This window comes from Cydia strobilella, chromosome 26 (assembly GCF_947568885.1).
Source record: "Cydia strobilella chromosome 26, ilCydStro3.1, whole genome shotgun sequence".
NCBI classification, from domain to species: domain Eukaryota; kingdom Metazoa; phylum Arthropoda; class Insecta; order Lepidoptera; family Tortricidae; genus Cydia; species Cydia strobilella.
In genome coordinates, this window is record NC_086066.1 from 6,861,684 (window position 1) to 6,888,422 (window position 26,739).

The window sequence follows — 26,739 nt, forward strand, 5'->3', positions numbered from 1 at the left end:
CATAGACCAGCTATACGCGTGCGCCCGTAAGGGATAGACATAGATGACGTCATAAACGTGGGGATACCATATTGGTAAAAATTACCCCAATATTTGATATCACGTTGGGGCGATTACCCTGGAGGCAAAGTTAGCTTGTTTGACGGTATTAAAAAATTGTTAAATAAAATGTCAATGGGCCGTTCTTTTTAGGCGTATAAACAATGAAATACCTCCTATAATTCGCGCAGGTGGTACAAAACTAAACATGTTTAGTAAATAAAACGTAAAATAAAATGTATTATGGGTTTTAATTTAAAGAAATCACAAATCGCAATCAGACCAATTAATGTACACCACATTTAATCTTCACAACATTTGTTTATTTATTTTTTGGAATTAGAAGTACGAAAAAACTTCGAGGTCAAAATTACCCATAAAATTATGATATTTTCATCTGGTATCCCTAACATGATTGTTATGCAGCTAAATTAAGAAGAAGTTTAAAAATGGCTGACCTCAGACTCTTACCTACCTACGTAATTTGGGCGGATAATTTTACAAATAATGTTTTGTTAATTTGCGTAAATAATTGTGATATTTTTATTGAAATCGTTTGATTCTACATTGCTTTGAGTGTAACGTAATTTTACGATGTTATTCTCACATATTGCGTTAAGAGGAAGGTGTAAAATACCGTACTTACGTGTGCAAGGTTATGATCTCATATTTTTGCTCAGAGCGGCTATTACAGCCGATTACAGAACAATTCACCAGTATTTTATCAAAGTTCAAGCATTCAAAACGCTGACCATCACTATATTTCATAAGAGAAAGCACAATTTCATACAAAACAACGATAATTAAACAAGCAACGAACAAACATGACATGTCACGTACTTATTTGTTTGCCACAACCTCGGTTGTGGCAGCGGTGGAAAAGTGAAACTATGACAAGGACAAACAATAACAGCGCTTTCTCTGCTACTCCTACTGAAAGATACATAAGACTATCCCGTTCGGTCATTTTCCCCCACTCCTCGTGACCGATCCAGTTATACTAGATTCATGAACTGACAGCTGACTGACGCAAATCTGGGCCACTATTTTAATTTAAATAAAATTAATTAATTTTTGTTATGATAATAAATAAATAGCGCTTACTTATTATTGATAGTGATAAAAATAGACTTAGTTATTATAAAAATGCAGCTTAAAAAAATGATGAAAAAATGTTATGATATGGCAACATTGTGTAAAGCAGCCATTTTGTGGTGTCCCAGTATAGTTGCGTGGTCTTCTTAATTTTCGTCTATTTTACATGGAAGTATTACTTTTTGTTATGATTTGAAATCGAATCTTGTATATTTAATTTGAAAAGTTTGTTTACAAACTATAACCATGTCCGTGATGGAACAAGAGGTGGAAAGCGGGTACAGAGTCGTTTGTTGTACCTGTTTGAGCACAGATCGCAATTTAATTTCCATAAATGGCATAGCTCCAGTGTATCAAATATTTCGTCTGCTTATGTACGATTTTGCAGGAGACAGGGTAAGTTTTCAAAAGTTTTAAACTTGGTTAAACTTAATTTTTATTGAATTACGTAAAGTAGCATACCTATATGTACTTCATGTACATTTATTTATACATTTAGAACGTAAAGAGAAAAAAGGCTAGTTAGCATATAAATATTACAAATTCATGAAGCACCACTAAACCTTCTCCCGATTACGCACGCCCAAAAGTTCTAATGTCCTGATACCAATAATGGAACCGTTTCATAAATAGCCGGGTCCACACAGAGCGAGCATACGCGCGAGGCAATTTCCTCGCACACTAAACGGCCAGTGTAGACGTGCCTCAGCCGAGGCGGCGCGCGCGAGGCATGTCTACACTGGCAAATTACCTCGCGTATTTGCTCGCTCTGTGTGGACCCGGCTAATAAGTAATATCTTTATCATACACAGACAAGCGTTAATAAAATGTAGAATTTTAATAACAAAACTTCCGTGAGACACAGACATATTAAACATATTAATAACGGGTCACTCACGTATTTTAAGTCGAAAACGCTCGACATGTTTCACTCCGTACCGAGGAGCGTCATCGGGAGCTGCGTTAAAATACGTGAGTGACCCGTTATTAATAGGTTTAAAATGTTGAATGTTACAGTTTGATAACAGCCTGTCCGTAATGGAGCAAATAATCTGCTGGGAGTGCCTGGCGATGATAAAGAAGTTTATGAAATTTAAGCAGCAGGTGCACAGCGCACAGGAGCATATCCGGGTCCTTGCAATGAGTGGCTCGCAAGAGGTATAGTTGAAATTTTTTACCGTTTAGAACTATGAGCTCTCATAGTTCTAAATGGTAAAAACAGAATAAAATAAATCCCAGAAAAAACATGTTAAATGTTGCCAAGACCATTACGGTTTGCACTGTCAAAAAGTTATCAGATCTTGTGTAGAGCCATACTTATAGTGATTTAGGCATATTTTTTTTATAGTAACTTGTGCTTGTACTTGAAAAATATTTTTGTAAATGATGATGATGGTATTGTAAACTGTCTTGTGAATTAGCTTATTTTTTGTTTAAAGTGAAACCATGCTGGGCTTTAAAAAATAAATAAAAATAAAAATTATTTAATTCAGACTTTAAAAATCCATATTTTGTTAGTAATACTTAAACTAGGGAATATAGGTTCCCTAAGTATTAGTCTAATTATAACATTTACAACATTACTATACAATTAAGAGTAGCCATTTACTTGCTATAAAAACAAAAACAAATACAAACAAATACCTACTTACTTACTTACTTTATTATTTTGTACTGCCTGTTACAATATTAGCCCAGTGCCTTAATATAGGGCAGTCGAGGCGTCCAGCTACCATCCTCGGGATGCTGTTACTGCTGCCTCTCACTCGCTTTAAATATAGTTAGACATTTATTGTATTTTGCAGACCATGGACCACTCCTACATGTCCCAATCTCTCTCAAGCCTGGAAGTCACCACCAAGACTGAATACGACAGTATATTCTTCGACTACACAACTCGGGACGAGTGGCCGCATTATATATCCATCAGCTCTGCGCAGAGTGTGAAGCACGAGCAGTATGATGTGGCACAGGTGGTTAGGGAAAATATCAATTTGGAGATGGACGGACATATGTTGGAAGGTAATGAAATAACAGTGTTGCCTAGGGTTAGAGTAAAAATATTTTATATATAATAAGCACATTACGTAACTACGTCGGGCCATATGTACTGTAAAACGTTGTACGATACACATGCAATAGGTAATTCGCCACCTAAATAACTATTAAATACAGTCAAATACCCTATTGACAAAAAACCTTACTCTCTTTTTCAGTGCCAGTAGTTTTGGAAAACCCGATGACGGGCGTAATGTCGCACCTCGTGGTCGGCGGCGACGACATTTCCAGAATTGAGACCTACCGTATGAAAGGGGAGCTCGAGGAACTTAACATAGAGTAAGACCTTAATTTAGACTTATTTTAGCGCTTTCCTGGTATCACCCTAAATACCTACTAGTTTTTAGGGTTCCGTACCCAAAGGGTAAAAACGGGACCCTATTACTAAGACTCCGCTGTCCGTCTGTCTGTCTGTCACCAGGCTATATCTCATGAACCGTGATAGCTAGACAGTTGAAATTTTCACAGATGATGTGTTTCTGTTGCCGCTATAACAACAAATACTAAAAAGTACGGAACCCTCGGTGCGCGAGTCCGACTCGCACTTGGCCGGTTTTTACTAAAGCGAAGATTCAAATTTAATCGCGAAAACAGATGGCAAAATATAGAATTTTGTGAGAAATGAAATTTAACTGCTAAAGTAGATTGCGCCCCATATTTTGTGAGATATAAAACTTGGCAGCTAAAGTAGATATTTTATTTATTTATTTATCATACGAGACATCTGTAGTAGTGTAAGCTTTAATTAAACGCAGGTTTGGAGGAACACTTGTGTTATTTAAATTGTTAGGTTATTCTTACATACAGTTCTTATCGTTGCGGCAGCTTCTAGGAAAGAGGGCGGGGTCACCCATTTGACATTACATATCAATTTTTAAAAGATGCGTTCGGAAACGTTCTATACTGATACATTTGTTTCGGATACTATTACCACTGATATTACAACATCATCATTATTTGTTTTTGTTCCTCAGAACAATTCCGTCGCAGCCGACAATCGAGGCATTAATAACGGTCAAGCCGAAAGAGGAGAAAACTGCTGCGCACAAGTTGAAATACTTCACAGAGTTTATGAGTGAAGATGAAATGCTCGCTTCAAGGTAGTGTCCATATACCACATATATAAGGTAGTTTATATATACTAGAGTATTAATGGCAGCGCCATCTCTCTACGCTGGCCCGTAATCACATGAGTTTGGTTCGGTTAGATGGTCGAACTATAGGGACCGTGCGCGTTGGAGGGTCTGCCATCTTGTGGCCTGAATCGGAACCATAAACATGTACATCACATGCACATTGACACTTCACGCCAAAGCAAGTGCTGCCATCTTGTGGGCTACTTTGAAAGCATAAACTACATATTTACGCCTCGCGCCAAAAATCTGACGTCTCCTGTGCTGCCCCCTACAGTTTATGCACGCACCCTATACTGTTCTACCTTAGAAATGGCCAGGGGGCGCCACAAGCCTTCAGGAAATTGTCATATTCTTGAAATTTTCGACCCAATCGTGTCACTTGGTAAAATTGAAAAAAAAAAAAATTGTTAATGATATTATTTTCAAAATTGCTTTCTTGGAGTTAGACATGAGGATATCACGTATCATTTGTGGTATATTGTACAAAAAAAAAGTCTGCCATATCGTGTCTGGAGAAGCCCAAACTTGGTATGTTTCGAAAATTCTTTTTGTTTTAATTTAAAAAAAATGCCCGAAATGTAATGATGTGATATATTTTTAGAATCGCCTCAAAAAGCCCTTTCGTATGATACCACATACGATAGGTTTTAGAAAAAAAAAATTTTTTTCTATACAAAAAAAAAAAATGTTTTACCACTACCCCCCCAGCGAAATTTTTTTAGGAACTGCGGGTCAAAAATTTGTTTTGGCCTCTAGTATGTGTGTGCCAAACGGCTAACCTGTACATCGATTTGCGGTATTTTTATACGAACGGGTTGACTAGGATTCGAACCCGGGACCATTGGCTTCACAGGCAGGGTCACTACCCACTAGACCAGACCGGTCGTCCAAATACTCAGAAAAATAACATCATCTTTTTTGCGTTATCCCGGCTTTTGCCACGGCTCATGGGAGCCTGGGGTCCGCTTCCAAGAATTGGTGTAGGCACTAGTTTTTACGAAAGCGACTGCCACCTGACCTTCCCAGAGGGTAAACTAGGCCTTATTGGTATGAGTCCGGTTTCCTCACGATGTTGTCCTTCTCCGAAAAGCGTACTGATTAAATTAATATCATATAAATAAATAAATAAAATAAAATAAAATTCATTTATTTCAAGCTGCAAGGCTCATAATCAGTTTTTACACGTCATAAAAATAATAAAAAACAAATATATAAGTGGATTAAAATTATGATTGTTTTGACATAAGTGGATAAAATTATGATTACTTATTCAGACATTTTTAAATTGTAATTTTGAATTTATTTGATAATGTAATGTACATACTGATTTAAACCAATTTAAACTAACACGATTTTCACTCATAATTTTAAAACGAACACGGGACTTAATCGCGTACAAACTTACGTTTATTTATGGCCTGACGTTTCGAACGTGACGTTACTTTCGTAGTCACAGGCAGACTGGCGAGGAATTGTATCAACATCTTCTTGCCGCGCGGGTTTTGCGAACTACCCGTGTCCCGTGTTAGTTTTAAAATTAATGTAATGTATATTATGTAATTAAATTGTATTATTGAATTTATCATTTGCGTTGACACCCTCGCGCCGTCCCACCTTCCGGGCACCAGCAGTGATGCTGGTCGTGCCGCGTCCACGGCAGAAGACCTCAAACGCCGCAAATACGCCACCCTAGGCAGTAGTTACATTTTTGAGGCGTTTGGGGTCGAAACGCTGGGGCCGTGGGGACCAAGCGCGCGTCGGCTCTACAAGGACCTAGCGTCGCGCCTTATAGACGCCACAGGTGACCAGAGGGCTGGCCAGTATTTTGCCCAAAGGATAAGCATTGCCATTCAACGTGGCAATGCGGCCAGTCTTCTGGGCACACTGCCCATCGGCAGTGACTTGGGGGACGTTTTTTATTTATAAAGCCTTACTTTTAAGTTTACTTGTAGTTTTAAATATTATTATTTTGATTTATCAAATAATGTAAATTGTATGTACTGACGATCATAGTATAAATGAGTAGATTAGTCTAGGATAATTTATATTGTAATTTTATATTATGAGAACAAATATCTAAATCTAAAATCTATGATATTTCGTACATAAGTTCCGGAAAATTCATTGGTACGAGCCGGGGTTTGAACCCGCGACCTCCGGATTGAAATCAATCAATAGCCGGGTCCACACATAGCGAGCAAAGATAGATATAACTCCGTAATAGATGGATACAGTCTAAGGAAAAAACGTGCCTCGAAAATCACGAAAATTTGATTCTAGATCAGAGGGCGCCACTAGCTTTGGCCTACTGTCGTATAGATGGCGTTGACGGTTTCGTTTGTTATTTATAATTTTAACGCATACCAGTGAAAGAACATGGGTCAAAATCATATAAAAATAATTAATGCAAATAAAAAAAAACATTTATCCATATTTAAATACATTTTAACGTATTGTTATAAATCTTAATTGTTAGTTTTAAAGTATGTCGATAGATGGCAGTGAATTTAAAGTGGTTACAGAATTTACTATGACACCGCTCTATCTTATTATATCCTCTTTGTAGCGAGCATACGCGCGAGGCAATTTCGTCGCGCACAAAACGGCCAGTGTAGACGTGTCTCGGCCGAGGCGGCGCGCGCGAGGCACGTCTAAATTGTCGATACAACACGACTAGCTGCTAGCTATGTGTGGACCCGGCTAATTAAAATCACCATAACGTATCGTTTTTATTTTGCAGAGAGGAAGCGAAAGAGAAAGTACAATACGCTAGCTCCGTGTACAAATGCGAACTTTGCATCATAGGGTTCTACACGCAGCAGCAGGTTGAAGATCACTTCGTGTCCGACCACAGGGCTGTGAGTATTGCTTTTTTAGGGTTCCGTACCCAAAGGGTAAAAACGGGACCCTATTACTAAGACTCCGCTGTCCGTCTGTCTGTCTCTCACCAGGCGTTTTTCATGAACCATGATAGCTAGACAGTTGAAATTTTCACGGATGATGTATTTCTGTTGCCGTTATAACAACAAATACTAAAAAAGTACGAAACCCTTGGTGCGCGAGTCCGACTCGCACTTTGCCGGTTTTAATTTCTCATGCTCTGAAGGAGGGTCATTGTTATTTTAAAAGGTGTGCAGAAAATGATACGTGTCTGCACTGCATTTTACGTTTCAAGTACGATCTTTTTATTTTTTTTTACGATAAGCAATTGAAATTTGAGTTTAAATGGAATTGTTATACAATTTCCATTCTGATATTTGACACTCCATTCCATAAATAACGATACTTTTTCCTGAATTGTTAATTGAAATTACCCTCAAGAAATACTATAAAAATGTATACTTAGTCATGTTTTTATAAAACCACATTTTACTTTCCTCGTATTCGAAATGAAAAGTAGAGTGTTTAACTCGGATGAAAGGCATCATTTCAAGGCATGAGTGACTTTCATCCCTTGGTTAATAATCTACTATTGTACTACAATACAGTGTCAAATTGTATTGGTAACCATGGTAACTCCAGGTTTAACCGGTTAATCCCGAGTTAGTTAGTTAGTTATGCTGGGCATTTTCCGCAAATCGACATCCAATGTGCCTATTTTGCGTGAAACGAGGTAGCGCTACTCTAACCACCCCAGCTCCTCCACGAAGCCTAGCAAAGTCTTCAGGTTGCTAGTTGCTAATCCCGGGTTAGAGGGCTGGTACAAGTGGGCCTTAGTTTGTTTGTTAGTTCCCGATTTCCGATTGAGCTGAAATTTTGAATACATGTGTAAATCGGATGACAATGTTATATTATGATGACATCGAGCTGATCTGATGATGGAGACAGGAGGTGGCCATATTAACTCTGTGATAAAACAACGCAACCTAATCGTGTTTGGGGTTTTTAGAATTGTCTCGATGAGTATTACCAAAGACATAGTGCTCACTCCATACATCGGTTTTGTTACCAAAAATACTATTATTTTCGTAGTCTACATCTATCGTCATGTAGCGGAATTATCAGTACTGCTTCTCGACAATAGATGTCGCGACAAAAGGAAAGTAATGCTCAACGATTTTCAGCTAATATTATAACCAGAGTAACCGGAACTCTATTTTCAACTCCTGCTTATAATATTAGTTATTTATAAATTGTTGAGCAATACACTTTTCGTCAGTAGCGACAAATGTGATATCTAGTGTCGAGTAGCAGAACTGATAGTTCCGCTACATGACGCTAGATGTAGACTACGAAAATAATAGTCTTTTTGGTAACAATACCAATACCATAGAGTAACTTATACTAGAGCGGTACTGTCATAGTAAATTTTGTAACCCCAGTAAATTCACTGCCATCTGTCGACACACTTTAAAACTAAAAATAAATATTTATAAAAATACGATAAAATGTATTTAAATATGGATAAATGATTTTTTTATTTGCATTAATTATTTTTATATGATATTGACCCATGTTCTTTCACTGGTATGCGTTAAAATTATAAATAACAAACGAAACAGTCAACGCCCTCTATACGAGTGTAGGCCAAAACTAGTGGCGCCATCTGAGCAAGAATCAAATTTTCGTGATTTTCGAGGCACGTTTTTTCCTTAGACTGTATCCATCTATTACGGAGTTATATCTATCTTTGCCAATACCGATGTATGTAGTGAGCACTCTTATGTCTTCTTAATTCTCTTTGGTACTACTTGCCTGTTAAAAAAAAGTACAGTCAGCGATAAAAACTTGTATCTTAAATATTTTTTTCGCCAAAAAAATTTAATATTTATCAGAAACTTTAGGTGTATGTCTAACTTTAATTGTTTTTCTAGAAACCTGGCCATTCCCCCTGCAAAGTCTGCTACAAGTACGTGGAAGACTCAAAACTCCAATCCCACATAGAGACACATTACTTACGTCACATCTGCAAGCTGTGCGGACACTCCACACGGCTGGTGGCCGCCATGCTAGCGCACCAGGACGCGCACATAGCCAAGCCGTCGGCACAGCAAGTCATCATCGGGGGCACCGAGCAGAGGAAGGTAAAGAGTATATCTTATATGTGTCGTTTACAATCAAAAGGTACCACGTTTTCGCTTGCCATAAGGTCGCTCTGACAGGTTATTCGTATAAAGATACAAGCAAATTTCGTCATTATGGTAAGCCATGTGGTATCTTTTGCTTGTAAACGTCACATATGCTAAGCAAGCAAGTTTGGGGCTAGGTAGATCTAATATTTATTTATTAAATACTAGCGACCCGCCCCGGCTTCGCACGGATATTTCAACTAATTTACACGAAACCATAGAGTAACTTATACTAGAGCGGTACTGTCATAGTAAATTTTGTAACCACAGTAAATTCACTGCCATCTGTCGACACACTTTAAAACTAAAAATGAAGATTTATAAAAATACGATAAAATGTATAGATAAATGATTTTTTTATTTGCATTAATTATTTTTATGATTTTGACCCATGTTCTTTCACTGATATGCGTTAAAATTGTTAAATAATAAACGAAACCGTCAACGCCATCTATACGACTGTAGGCCAAAACTAGTAGCGCCCTCTGAACGAGAATCAAATTTTCTTGATTTTCGAGGCACGTTTTTTCCTTAGACTGTATCCATCTATTACGGAGTTATATCTATCTTTGCACGAAACCTTTACAAATTATACATATAAACCTTCCTCTTGAAACACTCTATCTATTAAAAAAAACCTCATCAAAATCCGTTGCGTAGTTTTAAAGATCTAAGCATACATAGGGACAGACGGACAGACAGACAGCGGAAAGCGACTTTGTTTTATACTGTGTAGGTGTATGTATACACCTAATCTCAAAAGGGGCATTTCATAAGGTCGTCTGTAAGCAAACCGCCTTTATGCATCAATGTCATATTTTATTATCTCTGAAAACTTGTCAAAAACCTGTTAAAGGTACAGTATGTATAAGTTACTCTATGGTTTACTAAAAAGGCCAGTGCTGCACTCTGGTGGCAGAACATCCCCTATTAATACAAATAAAATCTATTCTACACATACATACACACAGACAGACGCGGCGGTGGACTTTGTTTTATCCTCGTAAGGCCTAATGTGCATTACAATGTACACTCTGTTTCAATCTATATTGAACCTTACACCATAGAGTAACTTATACTAGAGTGGTACTGTCATAGTAAATTTTGTAACCACAGTAAATTCACTGCCATCTGTCTTTACACATGGCAGTGACACACTTTAAAACTAAAAATAAATATTTATAAAAATACGATAAAATGTATTTAAATATGGATAAATGATTTTTTTATTTGCATTAATTATTTTTATATGATTTTGACCCATGTTCTTTCACTGATGTTCTTTCACTGGTATGCGTTAAAATTATAAATAACAAACGAAACAGTCAACGCCCTCTATACGAGTGTAGGCCAAAACTAGTGGCGCCATCTGATCGAGAATCAAATTTTCGTGATTTTCGAGGCACGTTTTTTCCTTAGACTGTATCCATCTATTACGGAGTTATATCTATCTTTGCTTACACTAACTGAATTAAGTAGCATTTCTTTTTTTGTTTCATTGTTTTCTAAAACAAACTAAAGTCATCCTAATCATTTATACAACAAGGTTCAAATTAAAAATAGGAAAACTGTATGGTGGGCCTTACGAGGTTAAAACGTGGAGTGATACAATTTGTATGTTTCAGAATCGTAAGAAAAAAGCGCCCCCTTCCAACCCGCCCAAGCCAGGGGACCTGCGGAAATTGCTCTCCAAAACCACCATAGAAGGCTACCAGTGTCTCGAGTGTGACATGTTCTTCAAGTAAGTGTTCTTAACATCTACCTCCCCCCCCCTGGTCTAAAAGGAGCCCCCTTCCAACCTTCCGTTACTTTTTATTACTAGGTGTACTTAATAATGTAACCATGATTCTAGCAAATCATAGTACTTTACGATACAGGTGCGAAAAACTGGAAACATTGCTGTCTTATGTTGTTTTTTAAGGAATTCCCGCGCTCGCAAAAATCACGTGGCCCGCTTCCACAGAGAAGGCCTCCAGTGTGACCACTGCAAGAAACGCTTCGTCAACCGAACTACGCTGGCAACACATTTAAGGTATTAATGCTTACTACTTTAATATTTAAACACTGTTTCAAAAGTATCGCTTAATTTAAACGAAAATAAAATGCAAAAAGTGACGAAAAAGCCAAAACCCAAAACCCCGGGGTAAAAAAACCCGCGACTCAGTAAAAGGGGATATTACTGCAATGTTCTGCCACCAGAGTGCACCACTAGCCTTTTTAGTAAACCTTAGAGTAACTTGTATATATACTGTACCTTTAACAGGTTTTTGACAAGTTTTCAGAGATAATAAAATATGACATTGATGCATCAACGCCGTTTGTTTACAAAGAACCTACCGGGAAACGCGAATCCGAAATTTCGCTATCTGCCTCTTTGTCGCACGAATATGCAAGAGTGACAAAGATGTCATATAACGAAATTTCGATTTTCTTGTTTCGCGACAGACCCTCAGATTGTGGTAGTGGCGCCACCTACGCAAAGTTTCGCGTAATATTCCCTCCTACTTACTTGGCCGTATAGAAATAAGTAAGCTCATAGTGCTTGTCCGTATAAATAAGTAACTTTGTCATCTGACAATATGTGCTCAATTCCCGCAACATATATCAGCCTTGTCCGCAAGACACATCTGCCACATAAACTTTATTAGCTTTTGCCCGCGACTTCGTCTGCGTGGACTTAGTAACCCCAGCTAGAGTAAGAATAGCGCCTGGAGAAAGTCTTATAGCAATCATTCAATTTGAGCATAATATGCACACAAATATTAGGCAACTCATTTATTATCTCAATTCCACCATGATTCCATCCCGCTTTTCACCATCTTAAGGGATGATTTTCGGGATAAAAACTATCCTATGTCCTTCCCCGAGACTCAAACTATCTCTACGCCAAATTTCAACTAAATCGGTTCAGCGAAGAGGTAACACACAGACAGACAGACAGACTTTTGCATTTATAATATTAGTATGGATTGATAATATTGATGTACTAGCTTTTGCCCGCGACTTCGTCTGCGTGTACATAGTAACAGCTGCTAAAGTAAGTATAGGTATAGCGCCTGGAAAAATCTCATAGCAATATCATTCAATTTGAGCATATTATGCACAAAATTAGCAGGCATTTCATTAATTATCTCAATTCCACCCCGCTTTTTACTTTCTTAAGGGATGATTTTCGGGATTAAAACTACCCTACGTCCTTCTCAGGGACTCAACCTATCTCTATGCCAAATTTCATCTAAATCGATTCAGCGGTTTAAGCGTGAAGAGGGAACACACAGACAGACAGACTCGCATTTATAATATTAATATGGATAGAGTGATCACTCTATAGGGGCTCACCTATTACCAGTACGCCGGACGATATCGGCCTGTCAGTTGTTCGGAGCTGTCAAATTTTTGTTCTAACTGGCGGACTGGTAATGGGTGGGCCCCTTTAGACAGATTTGTCCATACACACAGCAAAATAATACCTACAACTCTTTATGTCCCATACAGACTGCATGAAGGACCTTTGCCTAAGGAGGAATGTCCGATCTGTCACAAGATGGTGCGCGTCATACAACTCAAGTACCACATACAGAGGCACGAAAATAAGAGCAAATACGAGTGCGTCGACTGTAAAAAGGTAATTATCTTTATTTACTCTTATTTTTTATTTAATACAGTGCAAGCTTACAGTACTACACCAATTAGCTCCATGCATGAATTTATTTTAATTTTGGGATTCATAATTTATATCGTTGGAACACCGGAAATGATAAAAATACTTTTGTAAACCTTAACATTATTTTATTAAGAAATATTTAAAATGTTGAAAATTTTTGAGCGGTTGAAACGCTCATAATTTTTGGCGCGAATTCGACAGAGCGTGATGACGTCACACGTTGGGCGGCCCAACTGACGTTTGCTACTAATGACAGTAATCTGTCGAACGCGTGACGTCACGTGGCGTTTCGAGCGTTTCGCTCACTAGCTTTTCGCGGGCAAATTTTTGTACTTTTTATTTATAATTTTAAGTAATTAAATGGTAATTTAAAAACGGAAATGCATTTGTAACATGATATAACGGTAACAAACATCCGAATAAAACATATTTCGTTCAAATATAAACTTCATGCATGAGGCTAATTCACTTATCTGGCGTATGCATGAAAAACATTGTGTGTGTTGTGTGTTAAGGAATTACGAACTCGTAACTCGTGTTAATTAAGTCCTCGCCTTCGACTTCGGGCTTCAATTCATACTCATTAGTTTCTTGTTTACCGCCCACAATGCACTATTGAGGAAGATGTGTGCATCCATATTTTTACATTGCACCCAGGTGGACGTAGCGAACCATTCCAGGTAACCTTCGAGGTGATAACTATACACGGTGGCTAAAAAATAAGTGCATTCCCGTTGGTAGGGTGGTTTTTGGATTATACTGAGCAACCTTTACTATGGGACCAACCACGAAACCGCGAAAAAAATTTACCCTCCCATAGAAAATGGACCAGCCAAAATGTATAAAAGGTTGTGAACCTTAATATGCAGATGTCGCTAGTGACGTCGTCACAGTTGCAATGATTAAATTCGCGTTGATTGACGGATGGTCAGCTGGCGCAATTGGTAACGCATTGGACCGGCAATCCAAGGATGTGGGTTCGAGTCCCATGTTGACCAGATTTGATCATCGTTGATTTTTTCATTGTGATTGACATCTGTATATACAATTTATAGATTGTAATAATGTGGTACGTCCCACAATAAAAAAAGGAAAAATATATTAACATTTAAGTTGACATGTAATTTTTATATTGTAAGTGTAACATACCATGTATGATATAATATTATTACTTATAAACGCCTTTTTGTATTAGACTGTAAGCTTATTTGTGAATAAAATGAAATAAATAAAAATAAATAAGAATGAGGTTGTTACAATGGTCCCGATGAGAATTAGTTGCCTGTGCATAGAAAAGTACAGTTTGCGATAAAAGCTTGTACCAAAAATGAAATTTGTCAAAAACTTATATTCAATAATGTTTATTTATCTGACTAATAATAATATTTCAGATATTCTCCCACCTGGCGACGTATCAGGCGCATTTGAAGTACTCAAGAGCACACGCCTCGGATCAAGTCTTTAAGTAAGAATAGAGTCTATACTATAGACTTTGTGACGTTAACACAGGATATAATTTTGTACGGGCCAATTTTTGTAATGTGCAAAAATACTGATAAACCGCCGGCTTGTCTTATATTCAGGCTTCCATTTACCTTTTTTATAAATTAACTCCGTTATAAATTGTTGAGCAAAATACTTTTCGTCGGTCGCGACACATGCGACATCTAGTATCGAGTAGCAGTACTGATAGTTCCGCTACTTGACGCTAGATGTCGACTACGAAAATAATAGTATTATTGGTAACAAAACCGATGTATGGAGTGAGCACTCTATGTCTTCTTAATTCTCTGTTATGGCGGACGCTGTCAAAGTAACCTTCACACTTTCAAGTAAGGTTTACATTAGAATAGAATAGAATAGAATAAAAGTTTATTTGTAAGCACACACAAACATTACATAATATAAAAATAAAACACAGAATAAGATTAAAATCTAGAGCAGAGCCCAACTGGGGAAGTACCTCCACCTTACAGAAAACCGCAGCCAAATAACACTAGACCCTACTAATAGTGTTGTGTTCCTGCCGGTGAGTAAGGTTGCCAGAGCTCGAGGGAGAGGAGTGTTAGGGTCGGCAACGCGCATGTAACTCTTCTGGAGTTGCAGGCGTACATAGGCTACGGAGACTGCTTAACATCAGGCGGGCCGTATGCTTGTTTGCCACCGACGTAGTATAAAAAAAAAAGTGCCACGAAATGGCCTCATCTCAGCATATTGCTGGTGGCTTCCAGCGCTGATCTTCCGATGAGACCATCAAGTGAGAAGAATCACGGAAGGCAACAGACGAGAAGAAAAAGACATAAAATAACATGACAGTGAACACAGTTAAATAAGAAAAAATTGTATTAGCTCGCTTGCGCCCGTGATGTTGGTGTGCGAGTAACGTTTTTGAATGTAACAAATGAACTGTGCAGAAATACTTTAGACGCGCCACCATATTTGGTATTTTCTATAAAAAGGGACCTTATTGTCGATGGCGCTTACGCCATTATTGACGATGCTCCGATATAAATACAATGCCGCGCGACGCTGTGCGCCGTAAGCGCCATCGACAATAAGGTCCCTTTTCATAGAAAATGCCCCATATGATACCTTGTCTTAATATAGTGTATTATTTTTTGCAGATTCCCATGTCCCATGTGCAACAAGGGATACCCGACCAAAGAGGCGATGCAGGACCACTTCAACTACCAGCACCTCGGCAAGACCTCTCACAAGTGTCCCGTCTGCGATAAGGTACCGTTATCATACCATAGAGACAGTATAAACAGGGCAAAGTATGTTATCTTCATACAACGCACCGCGCGCGACTTGTATCTATGCGTCGCCGCACGCACACTCAAACAAAATCTCGACTTGCGCACTGAGAAACGCGGGTATTTTATTTGAGTGTGCGTGCGGCGACTTTTGATACCATAAATGAATTCAGCACTGCCGATTTGTACGAAAACGTTACCAAACTCGGCCTAGCTGTTTCACTGATGTAGATAATCAAGATAAAAATAAAGTCCTAAATAAACCTTCAAGAGCGGATATCTCAAAAACTATACAAGATATCGAAAAACTTGACTTAATAAACCTTGTAACAAATTAAATCACTTTTCATTTTGTGTAAGTGGCCATGACGTTCAGACGCATAGTTTCCGAGATACAACCAAAAAACAAAAAAATGGAACCTTCAAACCCCACTCTCCCCCTCAGCATCAGGGTTACGGCCGGGGACTTTTGATATGTTCATCTTCTAACTAATCCAAACAAAGCTACGAAGTCAAAAATTGTGTTCCTTGCATTTCCCTCTATACCTTCTTATTGCTTGGCCTATATTTAAGTGGGGCTCCCATATAACAAACGTAATTTTTTTGCTATTTTTTGCGTAATTTTAGGGAACCCTTCGTGCGCGCATAGAGTAACTTATACTAGAGCGGTACTGTCATAGTACATTTTGTAACCCCAGTAAATTCACTGCCATCTGTCGACACACTTTAAAACTAAAAATGAAGATTTATAAAAATACGATAAAATGTATTTAAATATGGATAAATGTTTTTTTTTTATTTGCATTAATTATTTTTATGATTTTGACCCATGTTCTTTCACTGATATGCGTTAAAATTGTTAAAAACAAACGAAACCGTCAACGCCATCTATACGACAGTCGGCCAAAGCTAGTAGCGCCCTCTGAACGAGAATCAAATTTTCTTGATTTTCGAGGCACGTTTTTTCCTTAGACTGTATCCATCTATTACGGAGTTATATCTATCTTTGGTGCGCGAGTCCGACTCGCATTTGGCCCGTTTTTCTATCTTGGCCTAGTTTAAATAAATATAATAATAATAGTATTGTTTTGCAGCCAATAGCCTCCCGCGCCAACGTGGAGAAGCATATGATGCGAGTCCACGGCGAGAAGAAGGAGAAGCCGAGGAATCACGTCTGTCAGATTTGCAGCAAAGCTTTCACTGTAAGTTCTACTTTAAGGGTCTCCGGCAAGCTCGGTTCTCCATACAAACGTAGTTCCGCTCTCATTTTAAAATGACTAGCTAGATTGCTCTGAAACTTTGTACATACCTATACAATAGGATAAGGTATGTCTGTAATTAGTTTGTTGTAAGTAGTTGTAAATATTTAAATGGTAAACATATGAAAAAAGTCGTTAAAATGCACTTATTAAAAACCAAAGATAGATATAACTCCGTAATAGATGGATAGTCTAAGGAAAAAACGTGCCTCGAAAATTACGAAAATTTGATTCTCGATCAGATGGCGCCACTAGTTTTGGCCTACTCTCGTATAGAGGGCGCTGACGGTTTCTTTTGTTATTTATAATTTTAACGCATATCAGTGAAAGAACATGGGTCAAAATCATATAAAAATAATTAATGCAAATAAAAAAAAACATTTATGCATATTTAAATACATTTTAACGTATTTTTATAAATCTTCATTTTTAGTTTTAAAGTATGTCGATAGATAGTGGTTACAAAATGTACTATGACAGTACCGCTCTATCTTATTATATCCTCTTTGTTAAAAACTAACGACACAAGCTATGTATACTAAGAATCATACTTATGATAAGATATAGGATATAATATTGTTTTTCTTTCTGTTATTCTCGAACTCCCCATCGGCACACAAACCTCCATAAGGTTTTGCCTACGATGGGTCTTGTAATAATCTAACAAACTGTTATTTGTTTCCTTATTCAATAAAAAAAAAAATGTAGCTTCACATATAGTTAAAAAAAAATACAGCAAATTTAAGTTTTTCATACAAAACATGTTTTTGCTCTATTTCGTTGTTGTACTAGACTTATATTGACCGGGATATAGACCGTGATTACCTTTTGTGTTATTTATGAGCTCCCGATATTTCGACGCAGTTACATGCATCATGTTCACGGGTGTTCAGGCGATTTCGTGGTTGGTCCCATAGTAAAAGTTGCTCAGTATAATCCAAAACCTCCCTGGCAACGGGAATGCACTTATTTTTTAGCCACCCTGTAATAATTTGTCGCTCTTTTCATAAGTGCGTTTTAGGTAATACGCCTTTTAGAAATAAAGAATCTAATTAGGGTTCCGTACCCAAAGGAACGAAGGAGGTGGGAGGAAGGAGGAGGGTTTTCTATTTGTGTGTGCTAACGAATAAATTATTTCTATTCTATTCTATTCAAAGGGTAAAAACGGGACCCTATTACTAAGACTCCGCTGTCCGTCTATCTGTCACCAGGCTGTATCTCATGAACCGTGATAGCTAGACAGTTGAAATTTTCACAGATGATGTATTTCTGTTGCCGCTACAACAACAAATACTAAAAAGTACGGAACCCTCGGTGGGCGATTCCGACTCGCACTTATCCGGTTTTTTTTCTCTACAGGACAAAAAGGCGTTAAATCAACACGAGGTTATCCACTCCGGCGCTCGTCCGCTCACCTGCGACTTGTGTCAACAGAGTTTCAAGCAAAAAGCGTCCCTATACACACACCGCAAGCGGGTACATAAGGTCTTCCCCACTAAGAAACAGGTAGAATTCATGGTTAAAGACCAGTAGGACCGAGGTCTCACTGACCCTGAACCGAACAGAGACCGTGCGGTTTTGGAGTTATCTGCAAACTCACAAAAATCATAAATTTAACAAAATTAAATATAATTAATGTCATTACCGGGTCTAACGCGATTAAATTTCACGCTAGACCTCCCAAACTTCCATGGCTTCGCCACTTTGAAAGAGGAACATAATCCATATTATTATCAAACTTGCTTGACATGTAACTTTTTTTTTTGCACTAGAAAAACTCAACACGAACTTGACCTGCCTTTTTATTACACAAACACTATTATTTTCGTAGTCTACATCTAGCGTCAAGTAGCGGAACTATCAGTATGCTACTCGACACTAGATGTCACATGTGTCGCGACTGACGAAAAGTGTATTGCTCAACAATTTATAACTAATACTATAAGCAAAAGGAGTTGAAAATAGAGTTCCGGTTATAATATAAGCTGAAAAAAGTTGAGCATTAGATTTTCCGTTCGCCGCGACATCTACTGTCGAATAGCAGTACTGAGTTCCGCTACTTGACGTTAGATGTCGACTACGAAATAAGGCGCGTTTTGGTAAGAAAACCGAAGTATGGAGATGTCTTCTTTATTCTCTTTGATTGAAACATACATTTGAAAAAATAAGTCACAGCAACTATGTAATAATTATATACTATTATATATTATTTGTGTTCTAAGTAGGGTAATTCGTTAATAACTGGCCACTGTTTAATATAAATAAAATAAAAATAATTTATTTTCAGACAGTTACAGTCCATAGTTGTTAGTATTAACTTACAGGCTATGTTATGTTACAGAACAGTACCTACACTAAATTACACTCATGAAACTACACACTAATAAATTACAAATTATGGTGGCCGATCTATCGAACTGCATGTTTGTGAACATGCAATTCGATATACCGTCCCAAAACAACCGAATCTAACCTGTTGGCTATCATTTTCAGCCACCTTATACTAAAAACTAATTCTATTCACTTATAACAGAATTCATTTAAGTATAAAGTGGCTAGTTATTTAAGGGTGGCCAGTTATTGACACCTTATACTGAAATGAATTATGTTTCTATAAACATAATGATTTCTATAACATGAATTCGATTCACCTATGTGAATCGAATTCATTTTTAGTATAAGGTGGCCATTAATAAACGATTTACCCTAATAGTTACTATTTTATCTAAAGCGTTTTCACTTAAAAAGACATCATGATCGGTGTAGTCTTTTCTAATGCTTAAAAAACGAAGTATGAGCCTTGATATCAAGTATACAGGATGGAAAAAATGAATGAGCCCTGGAGGGAAAGTGCTTTAAAACCTTGAGTTAGCACATTTTACTTAAAGAAAACTATCTATTTCTGCTATTTTTAAAAAGAAACAAAACTGCATTTAAAGATTTTTCAATTTAGCTTGTCAAAAAATATTCTTAAGTACTGAATAATTGATTTTTTGTATATTTTGTACGACAGACGAGTGAAAGACCAAATGTTTCTTGGAGAAATGTTATCATTAACATTAACTATATCAACTAAAATAAAATAGCGTGTTTATTTTTTGGAATTTTTAGTCGGTTCGATTCCCGGGCGAGACAAGCTAAAATCTTTGAATGCCGTTTTGTTTCTTTTTTTAAATAAAAGAATGTTTCCTTTAAGTAAAATGAGCTAACTTAAGGTTTAAAGGCATTTTCCCTCCAGGGCCCATAATTTTTTTCCACACTGTATATGATATGATTTCAAAAGTCTAATATAGCTTCTACAGATTTTATTACGATAACACTATTCCACATTTTATTATACATGTTATGACTTCACGCTCATATTTTAGACTAATTTTATATAAGTGATTGTAATCTATGAAATGAAGTTAATGAAATGTGCCATTCTCAACCAAAAGGGTACTTATTAAATATATTAATGACGGGTCACTCACGTGTTTTAAGTCGAAAACGCTCGACATGTTTCACTCCGTACCGAGGAGCGTCATCAGGAGCTTGCGTCGACGGTGACGGACCGGCGCAGACTGCGGGCCGCAGCCCTCCGCGCCCGATGACTCGGCGCGGGCGCCGGTGGCGGCAGGGGGGGGGGGGGGGGGCGAGAAACTACCCTCGTTTACGGCATTATTGTCAAATAATGGGTTGCACACAACACTCACTACCCCGCGAGTCATCGGGCGCGGAGGGCTGCGGCCCGCAGTCTGCGCCGGTCCGTCACCGTCGACGCAAGCTCCTGATGACGCTCCTCGGTACGGAGTGAAACATGTCGAGCGTTTTCGACTTAAAACACGTGAGTGACCCGTCATTAATATATTTAATATGTCTATGTCTCACGGAAGTTTTGTTATCAAAAGGGTACTTATTGTCGGTTGTCAATAAGGCGCTATTTCCATACGGTTTCAGTGAGGGCTATCGTTTTTTTGCTCACCAGTTGGCGCCTCTGTTGATGGTGGTCCAAAAGACTAAAGAACAGCTGTCAGTCATTGAAGTGACAAGTGACATTTGACATTTCGAACTATGGAAAAGACCACCATCTACACTAGCGCCCCTAGCGGTGAATTCATACGCGTTGGCCCTCATTTGCAATCAACCTTATCGACAAGCGACAACGTGGTACCTTTTGGTTGAGAACGTCACAAATAATGAGCATATTATATATATTGGATTCTTTAATATAGGTACAGTGCTGTATTTACAAATAAAATAATTTTAGTATATCTTTAGTTTTATTTCTATTATCCTTATTAAGGGGATCCCATTATCATATTAACAGCAACGGATTTTAGCAATATAGTATCCCATATTTACTTCAAAGTTCATTGTTTTCGAAATATTTGGCATCAAACTTTAACAATTTTAGGCCAAAAAACTGGTTTTCTGGCCATAACTTTTGTGTTAATTAGTTTAAAATTAAAACCTTAGACAAATTTTTAGAGACGTCTAAGACGAACCCAAATATGTAGATTTCGTATAAGTAAGATCTTTCACAGCAATCGAGATACGAAAACAGTGTTTTTATAGACAATGTTTAAAACAATCATAAATAAATAAGTATTAATTTTTTTCACAATCCGGTAGACTAAAATGGAGATAAAAGATTGAAGAACCGATAGCCGCTTGTCTTATAATTCTATATGTAGTGCAAAAGTAGGAGATACGATCCAAAACTTGTCAAAAATCGATGAAAACCTCAGGTAGCCCCTTAACTAGCTTAACGCCTAAAAAAACTTTTCGCTAATTGATTACTGTATTTTTAATTAAGTGTGCGTGGAATCTTTACGCACACTTAATTAAAAATGCTATGTTGGCACTTTGACATGTGTCCTATTGTGTGTGTGTCACCACACTCACTACTAAGCGTTACTTCCGTCAAAAAAAAATCTGTTATCCTCTAGTCGCGCCTAAAGAAGTTTTACTTCAAAAGTTATTTGACAATTTCAACTGTAAATATCAGTAAATATAAAAAATAAGAGTCGGCAACGCGCATGAGACCCCTCGAGTTGCAAGCGTCCATAGGCTACGGCAATCTCTCACTGTCTAGGCCGTACGCTTATTTGCCACCGACGTGGTACAAACATTCAACAGGGTCTCTGACAAACTCTACCTATGCGAAAGAGTTACTTTGTATGGGAACAATAAATTGTCGGTGTCCTCGCCGGGAACAGATGGGAATAGGCGCTGCATATGAATCATTCCCATTTGTCCCCGCCTCATGTATGGCGGCGATCAGGTGGGGCGGGGACAAATGTGGAGCAAATTGTCGTGACAAACAAGTGGGGTTGGCCGGTCGAAGTATTTCACAGATGGCGCCGGCATAGGATTTACCTGTCAATCCTACAAGGGCCTGACACTCTTTGATAGAGAAAGATAGTCTTATTGCGATTCCTATACGAGGAAAGAGAAAATAGTGCCATGCTTTGTCCTTATCACCGACCGGGTGGCATCATAGGTAGGAGGCGATGGCGAAATACCGAAATTTATAAGAGTGAAAGAGAAAAAATCCTATGCTGCCCAAATTTTATATGAATATTCTTTCTCTTACCCCCGGTCGCTCGGGGGCGCGTCTATAACTAGGTACTTGTATGTACTATGTCTATGCAATCCTACGAAATTTACTCTTGTTTTTTTAATGACCTGGATGCTTTGCCTTTTAAGCCAAATATCCTAGAACAAAACTAGAAACAGGCAACATCTATACTGGCACCATGTATAAAATCTATACTCTGGCAAACACTTTGTCAGTAGAAAAAGGCGCGAAATTCATTTTTTCTTATGGGACCTTCGCGTCTACATTTTTTTACCTTTTGTACCCCAATGACCGATATATACGCACCGTAGGTTCAACGCCAAAGACCGATTAATCGGTCATAAACCACAGAGCAACATAGACCTACGTGCATATACATAAAGTTAAATTTCAGTTTTGACACTTCGGTGACGTGGCGTCTGGATGACAGCCTTTGTGTTAGGCGTTGAAAAGGTTAAATTTGCCGCCTTTTTCTACTGACAGGAATGGCTTGCCAAACAGTTGCCAACCCCTTTCCTAAAATAAAACTTAAATACTGTGATCTTTCTAAGAAAAACAACTAAGCTACGGCATATTCGAATTCCCTCTGTGACCTTGTCTTAACAACATAATCAATTTTCTGCCGCGTCTCGTATAAATTCTTCCTCAACTTATACACAATCACATCAGCAGTTTCTACCTTGATATCCGGAAATTCTCTCATAAGTCTGTCTCTTACTTCCATGAAAGTCGCATCAGGGACGCCATCTTGGATTTTTTCGCGCTCTTTTACAAACGTCACATTTTTCTGTTGATCCTGAACTGTTTCCCGAAGATCGTTCGCGAATTTGATTAGAAATTCTTCTAGTGTTTGCTTTATTTTTTCCATATCGTGTTCGGTCAGGTCGTATTGTGTGTTCACGTAGTCGGCCATTACGTTTTTAAAGTTTTGGATGTAGGAGACGACGTTGATTGTTTTTTGGAGCTGCTCTATGCTCTCTGTGGTCGTTGTTCTGTCGTCTTTTTCTTCTAGTGGCAAGCATGTTGTGCTCGCTAATAGTCCCAGTAATATTAGTTTCCCTGTAACAATATAGTTTGTTTTTAAGGTTCCGTACCCAGCGTAAAAACGCGTAAGTTGAGAGGGGACAGGAGCGGCGAGTCCCCCCCCCCCATCAATGGCCTTCTCGCGGCCGGGGGGACGGTGCGTAAAAGCATTCGCCCACTCCGTGAACAAAAAAAAAGTGTAAAAACTATTACTAAGACTCCACTGTCTGTCTGTCCGTCTGTCTGTCACCAGGCATGTCATGAACCGTGATAGCTGGACAGTTGAAATTTTCACAGATGATGTATTTCCGTTGCCGCTATAACAACAAATACTAAAAACAGAATAAAATAAATATTTAAGTGGGGCTCACGGTTCATGAGATACAGCCTGGTGAAAGACAGACGGACAGTGGAGTCTTAGTATAGTTAACGCTATCTCTACTGAGCTCGTTTACTTACCTGTACTAACAATGGCATTCTGTTAAACAAAAGTCATTATTTCTTTTTTCTTTTGTGTGAGACACAGACACAGTAACAGAATGCCATTGTTAGTACAGGTAAGTGAACGAGCTCAGAAGAGATAGCGTTAACTATAGGGTCCCGTTTTTACCATTTGGGTACGGAACCTTAAAAATGCTTAAACAATTAAATTATTTCAATTAAAATGCATAATTGTGTTATTCCATTTAGCATGAATAGAGCCTGTGCCATGTATGCGGCGACCAGCTGACTTAGCCAAGGTGACAATTGCTATCGCTTCGACAACAAAACGCTTTGTCTCTCTATCACTCCTCCATATTAGTGCGACAGTGACAGTTGCGTTGCGATCGCTACGGAGCGTAAGAGATTTAATTCCCATTTTGGCTACGCGGCCTGTTCTTGTTTTGCTCTGCCGGCCGGTGTGATAATGATAACAGATGCGCTCAATTTGCGAGTTCATTATGTTGTTTACGAATTATATGTGTAAGTATTGTATTCTATATTTAGCTATTTAAGTACCTATTTCCAATTAGGCTGCTTCCACAGCTTAGGTTAATTATGTCATTAAGAGAGTCCCCGGCAAGCTCGGCCGAATTACACCTTCCCATACAAACGGAGTTTCGTTCTCATTTTACAAATACGTGTTGGATTGTAATGAAACTGCACATACAATGACATGAGGTATATCTAGGTCCGTAATTAGTTTATATAGCTCCAGTTTATAAAACAAACGAAATAGAGCAAAAACAAGTTTTGTATTAAAAAGTTAAATTCGCTGTATTATTAGGGTTCCGTACACAAAGGACGGGACCCTATTACTAAGGCTCCACTGTCCGTCTGTCTGTCACCAGGCTGTATCTCACGAACCGTGATAGCTAGACAGTTGAATTTTTCACAGATGATGTATTTCTATTGCCGCTATATATAACAACAGATACTAAAAACAGAATAAAATAAATGTTTAAGTGGGTCTCCCATACAACAAATGTGATTTATTTGCCGTTTTTTGCGTAATGGTACGGAACCCTTCGTGCGCGAGTCCGACACTTTGCCGGTTTTTTTTAACTATGGTATCGATATTACCCGAATACTACGCCTTAGTTAGTTTTCATAAATTCGGATATTTTTATTTGTTAATGTTACATGCAAAATAATTACATGTTATTGTTTTATCTGCCGCTAATAATGTACAGTCACGTCTAAAAATAACTACAAGGACAGTGCTAAATTTAGGCGTGATTGTGTCTACCTATTTTTTAGACTTGACCGTACAACAAGCATTAAACTTAAGTTAACCAAATGTGGTATTTTCTATATATAAAGGGACCTTATTGTCGATGGCGCTTACGCCATTATAAACGATGGTCCGATATCAATACAATGCCACGCGACGTTGTGCGGCGTAAGCGCCATCGACAATAAGGTCCCTTTTCATAGAAAATGCCCCAAATAATTAAAAATTACAGAATGACAGTGACATATTTATGGTTGAACCCCGTTATCATTATCAATGCTGCAGTTTGCAAAACAAGGGTTGGAAAAATACGTAGGTACCGTAAATTCGCCTTTAGAGCATCACGTCGCATTACCTAGCATTAAATCATAATTTCGCTATAAATTGTATCATGGGAATAATTTATGGGTGTATTCAACATTCAGGATTTGGAACAAGGGGCCCTCTGGCTACCAGCCCGCCGGACGATATCGGCCTGTCAGTTAGAACAAAAATTTGACAGTTCCGAACAACTAACAGGCCGATGTCGTCCGCCGGACTGATAGTCAGTGGGCCCCATTAGATTTAGTATAATTTTCATAATAAAAAAATTATAAGGGGAAATTGAAACAATTTTTACGCAGCTCTTTTTAATGCCTGTTCAATGGATATTTTTTGGTGAAATTATTATTTGGGGCATTTTCTATGAAAAGGGACCTTATTGTCGATGGCGCTTAAGCCGCACAGCGTCGCGCGGCATTGTATTTATATCGGAGCATCGTTAATAATGACGTAAGCGCCATCGACAATAAGGTCCCTTTTTATAGAAAATAACACATTTTAGTATTTGACTACAGCGAAGTTAAGTTCATTTGCTAACGGATGGGATAGATAACGTGGTTTGATTGTGGTACAGTACGTACAGTATTCGGTTTCCTTAGCGACACTTAAATTCCTATATGAATGATTAACTCACACATTTTCCACTTGAGCCGAATGAATCTCCGTGTGCACGACACCAACACAATAGTCAGACTGCGTCGTACAGCGCGGAGGGATATATGCAAGATGTAATATAACAACCGGACAAGTGCGAGTCGGACTCGCGGACGGGTTCCGTATTCCGTACCATTACGCGAAAACGGCAACGACGTAGGTCACCCATGTTATGTTTTATTTCTTTTTTAGGTATTAGTTTTAGTTTTATAGGTAGTTTTAATTTTAGGTTACTTTTTATTGTGTTTAGAATTAATTTTGTTATGTTTTTGTGAAATATAATATTATATGTATAATGTGATTGTGTGTCGTCCTTAACTGTATTGTACGCCTGAAAAGGTAGAGTTTGGTGAGACTACTTAGTAGCAATTTAAGCCTAATATGTAAG

General features: G+C 38.1%; 2 protein-coding genes across 2 annotated transcripts; one reads left to right on the forward strand and one right to left on the reverse strand.

Annotated features, from left to right (window-relative positions):
• Positions 1 to 1,224: 1,224 nt before the first annotated feature.
• Positions 1,225 to 20,532, forward strand: LOC134753362 (zinc finger protein 658B-like). Its single transcript, XM_063689243.1, has 14 exons — positions 1,225 to 1,530; positions 2,152 to 2,292; positions 2,940 to 3,156; positions 3,351 to 3,471; positions 4,167 to 4,292; positions 7,069 to 7,186; positions 9,143 to 9,352; positions 11,023 to 11,138; positions 11,319 to 11,429; positions 12,893 to 13,022; positions 14,453 to 14,526; positions 15,686 to 15,797; positions 16,912 to 17,019; positions 18,436 to 20,532. Exons 1-14 carry the CDS (start codon positions 1,381 to 1,383, stop codon positions 18,607 to 18,609), a joined length of 1,908 nt encoding a protein of 635 aa, XP_063545313.1. The 5' UTR covers positions 1,225 to 1,380; the 3' UTR covers positions 18,610 to 20,532.
• A 2,642-nt stretch (positions 20,533 to 23,174) lies between these two features.
• LOC134753223 (uncharacterized) lies at positions 23,175 to 26,386 on the reverse strand. Its single transcript, XM_063689025.1, has 2 exons — positions 26,332 to 26,386; positions 23,175 to 23,698 (listed from the first exon to the last, which is right to left on the reverse strand). The coding sequence occupies exons 1-2, from the start codon at positions 26,333 to 26,335 to the stop codon at positions 23,199 to 23,201; spliced, it is 504 nt and encodes a 167-aa protein (XP_063545095.1). The 5' UTR covers positions 26,336 to 26,386; the 3' UTR covers positions 23,175 to 23,198.
• Positions 26,387 to 26,739: the final 353 nt, after the last annotated feature.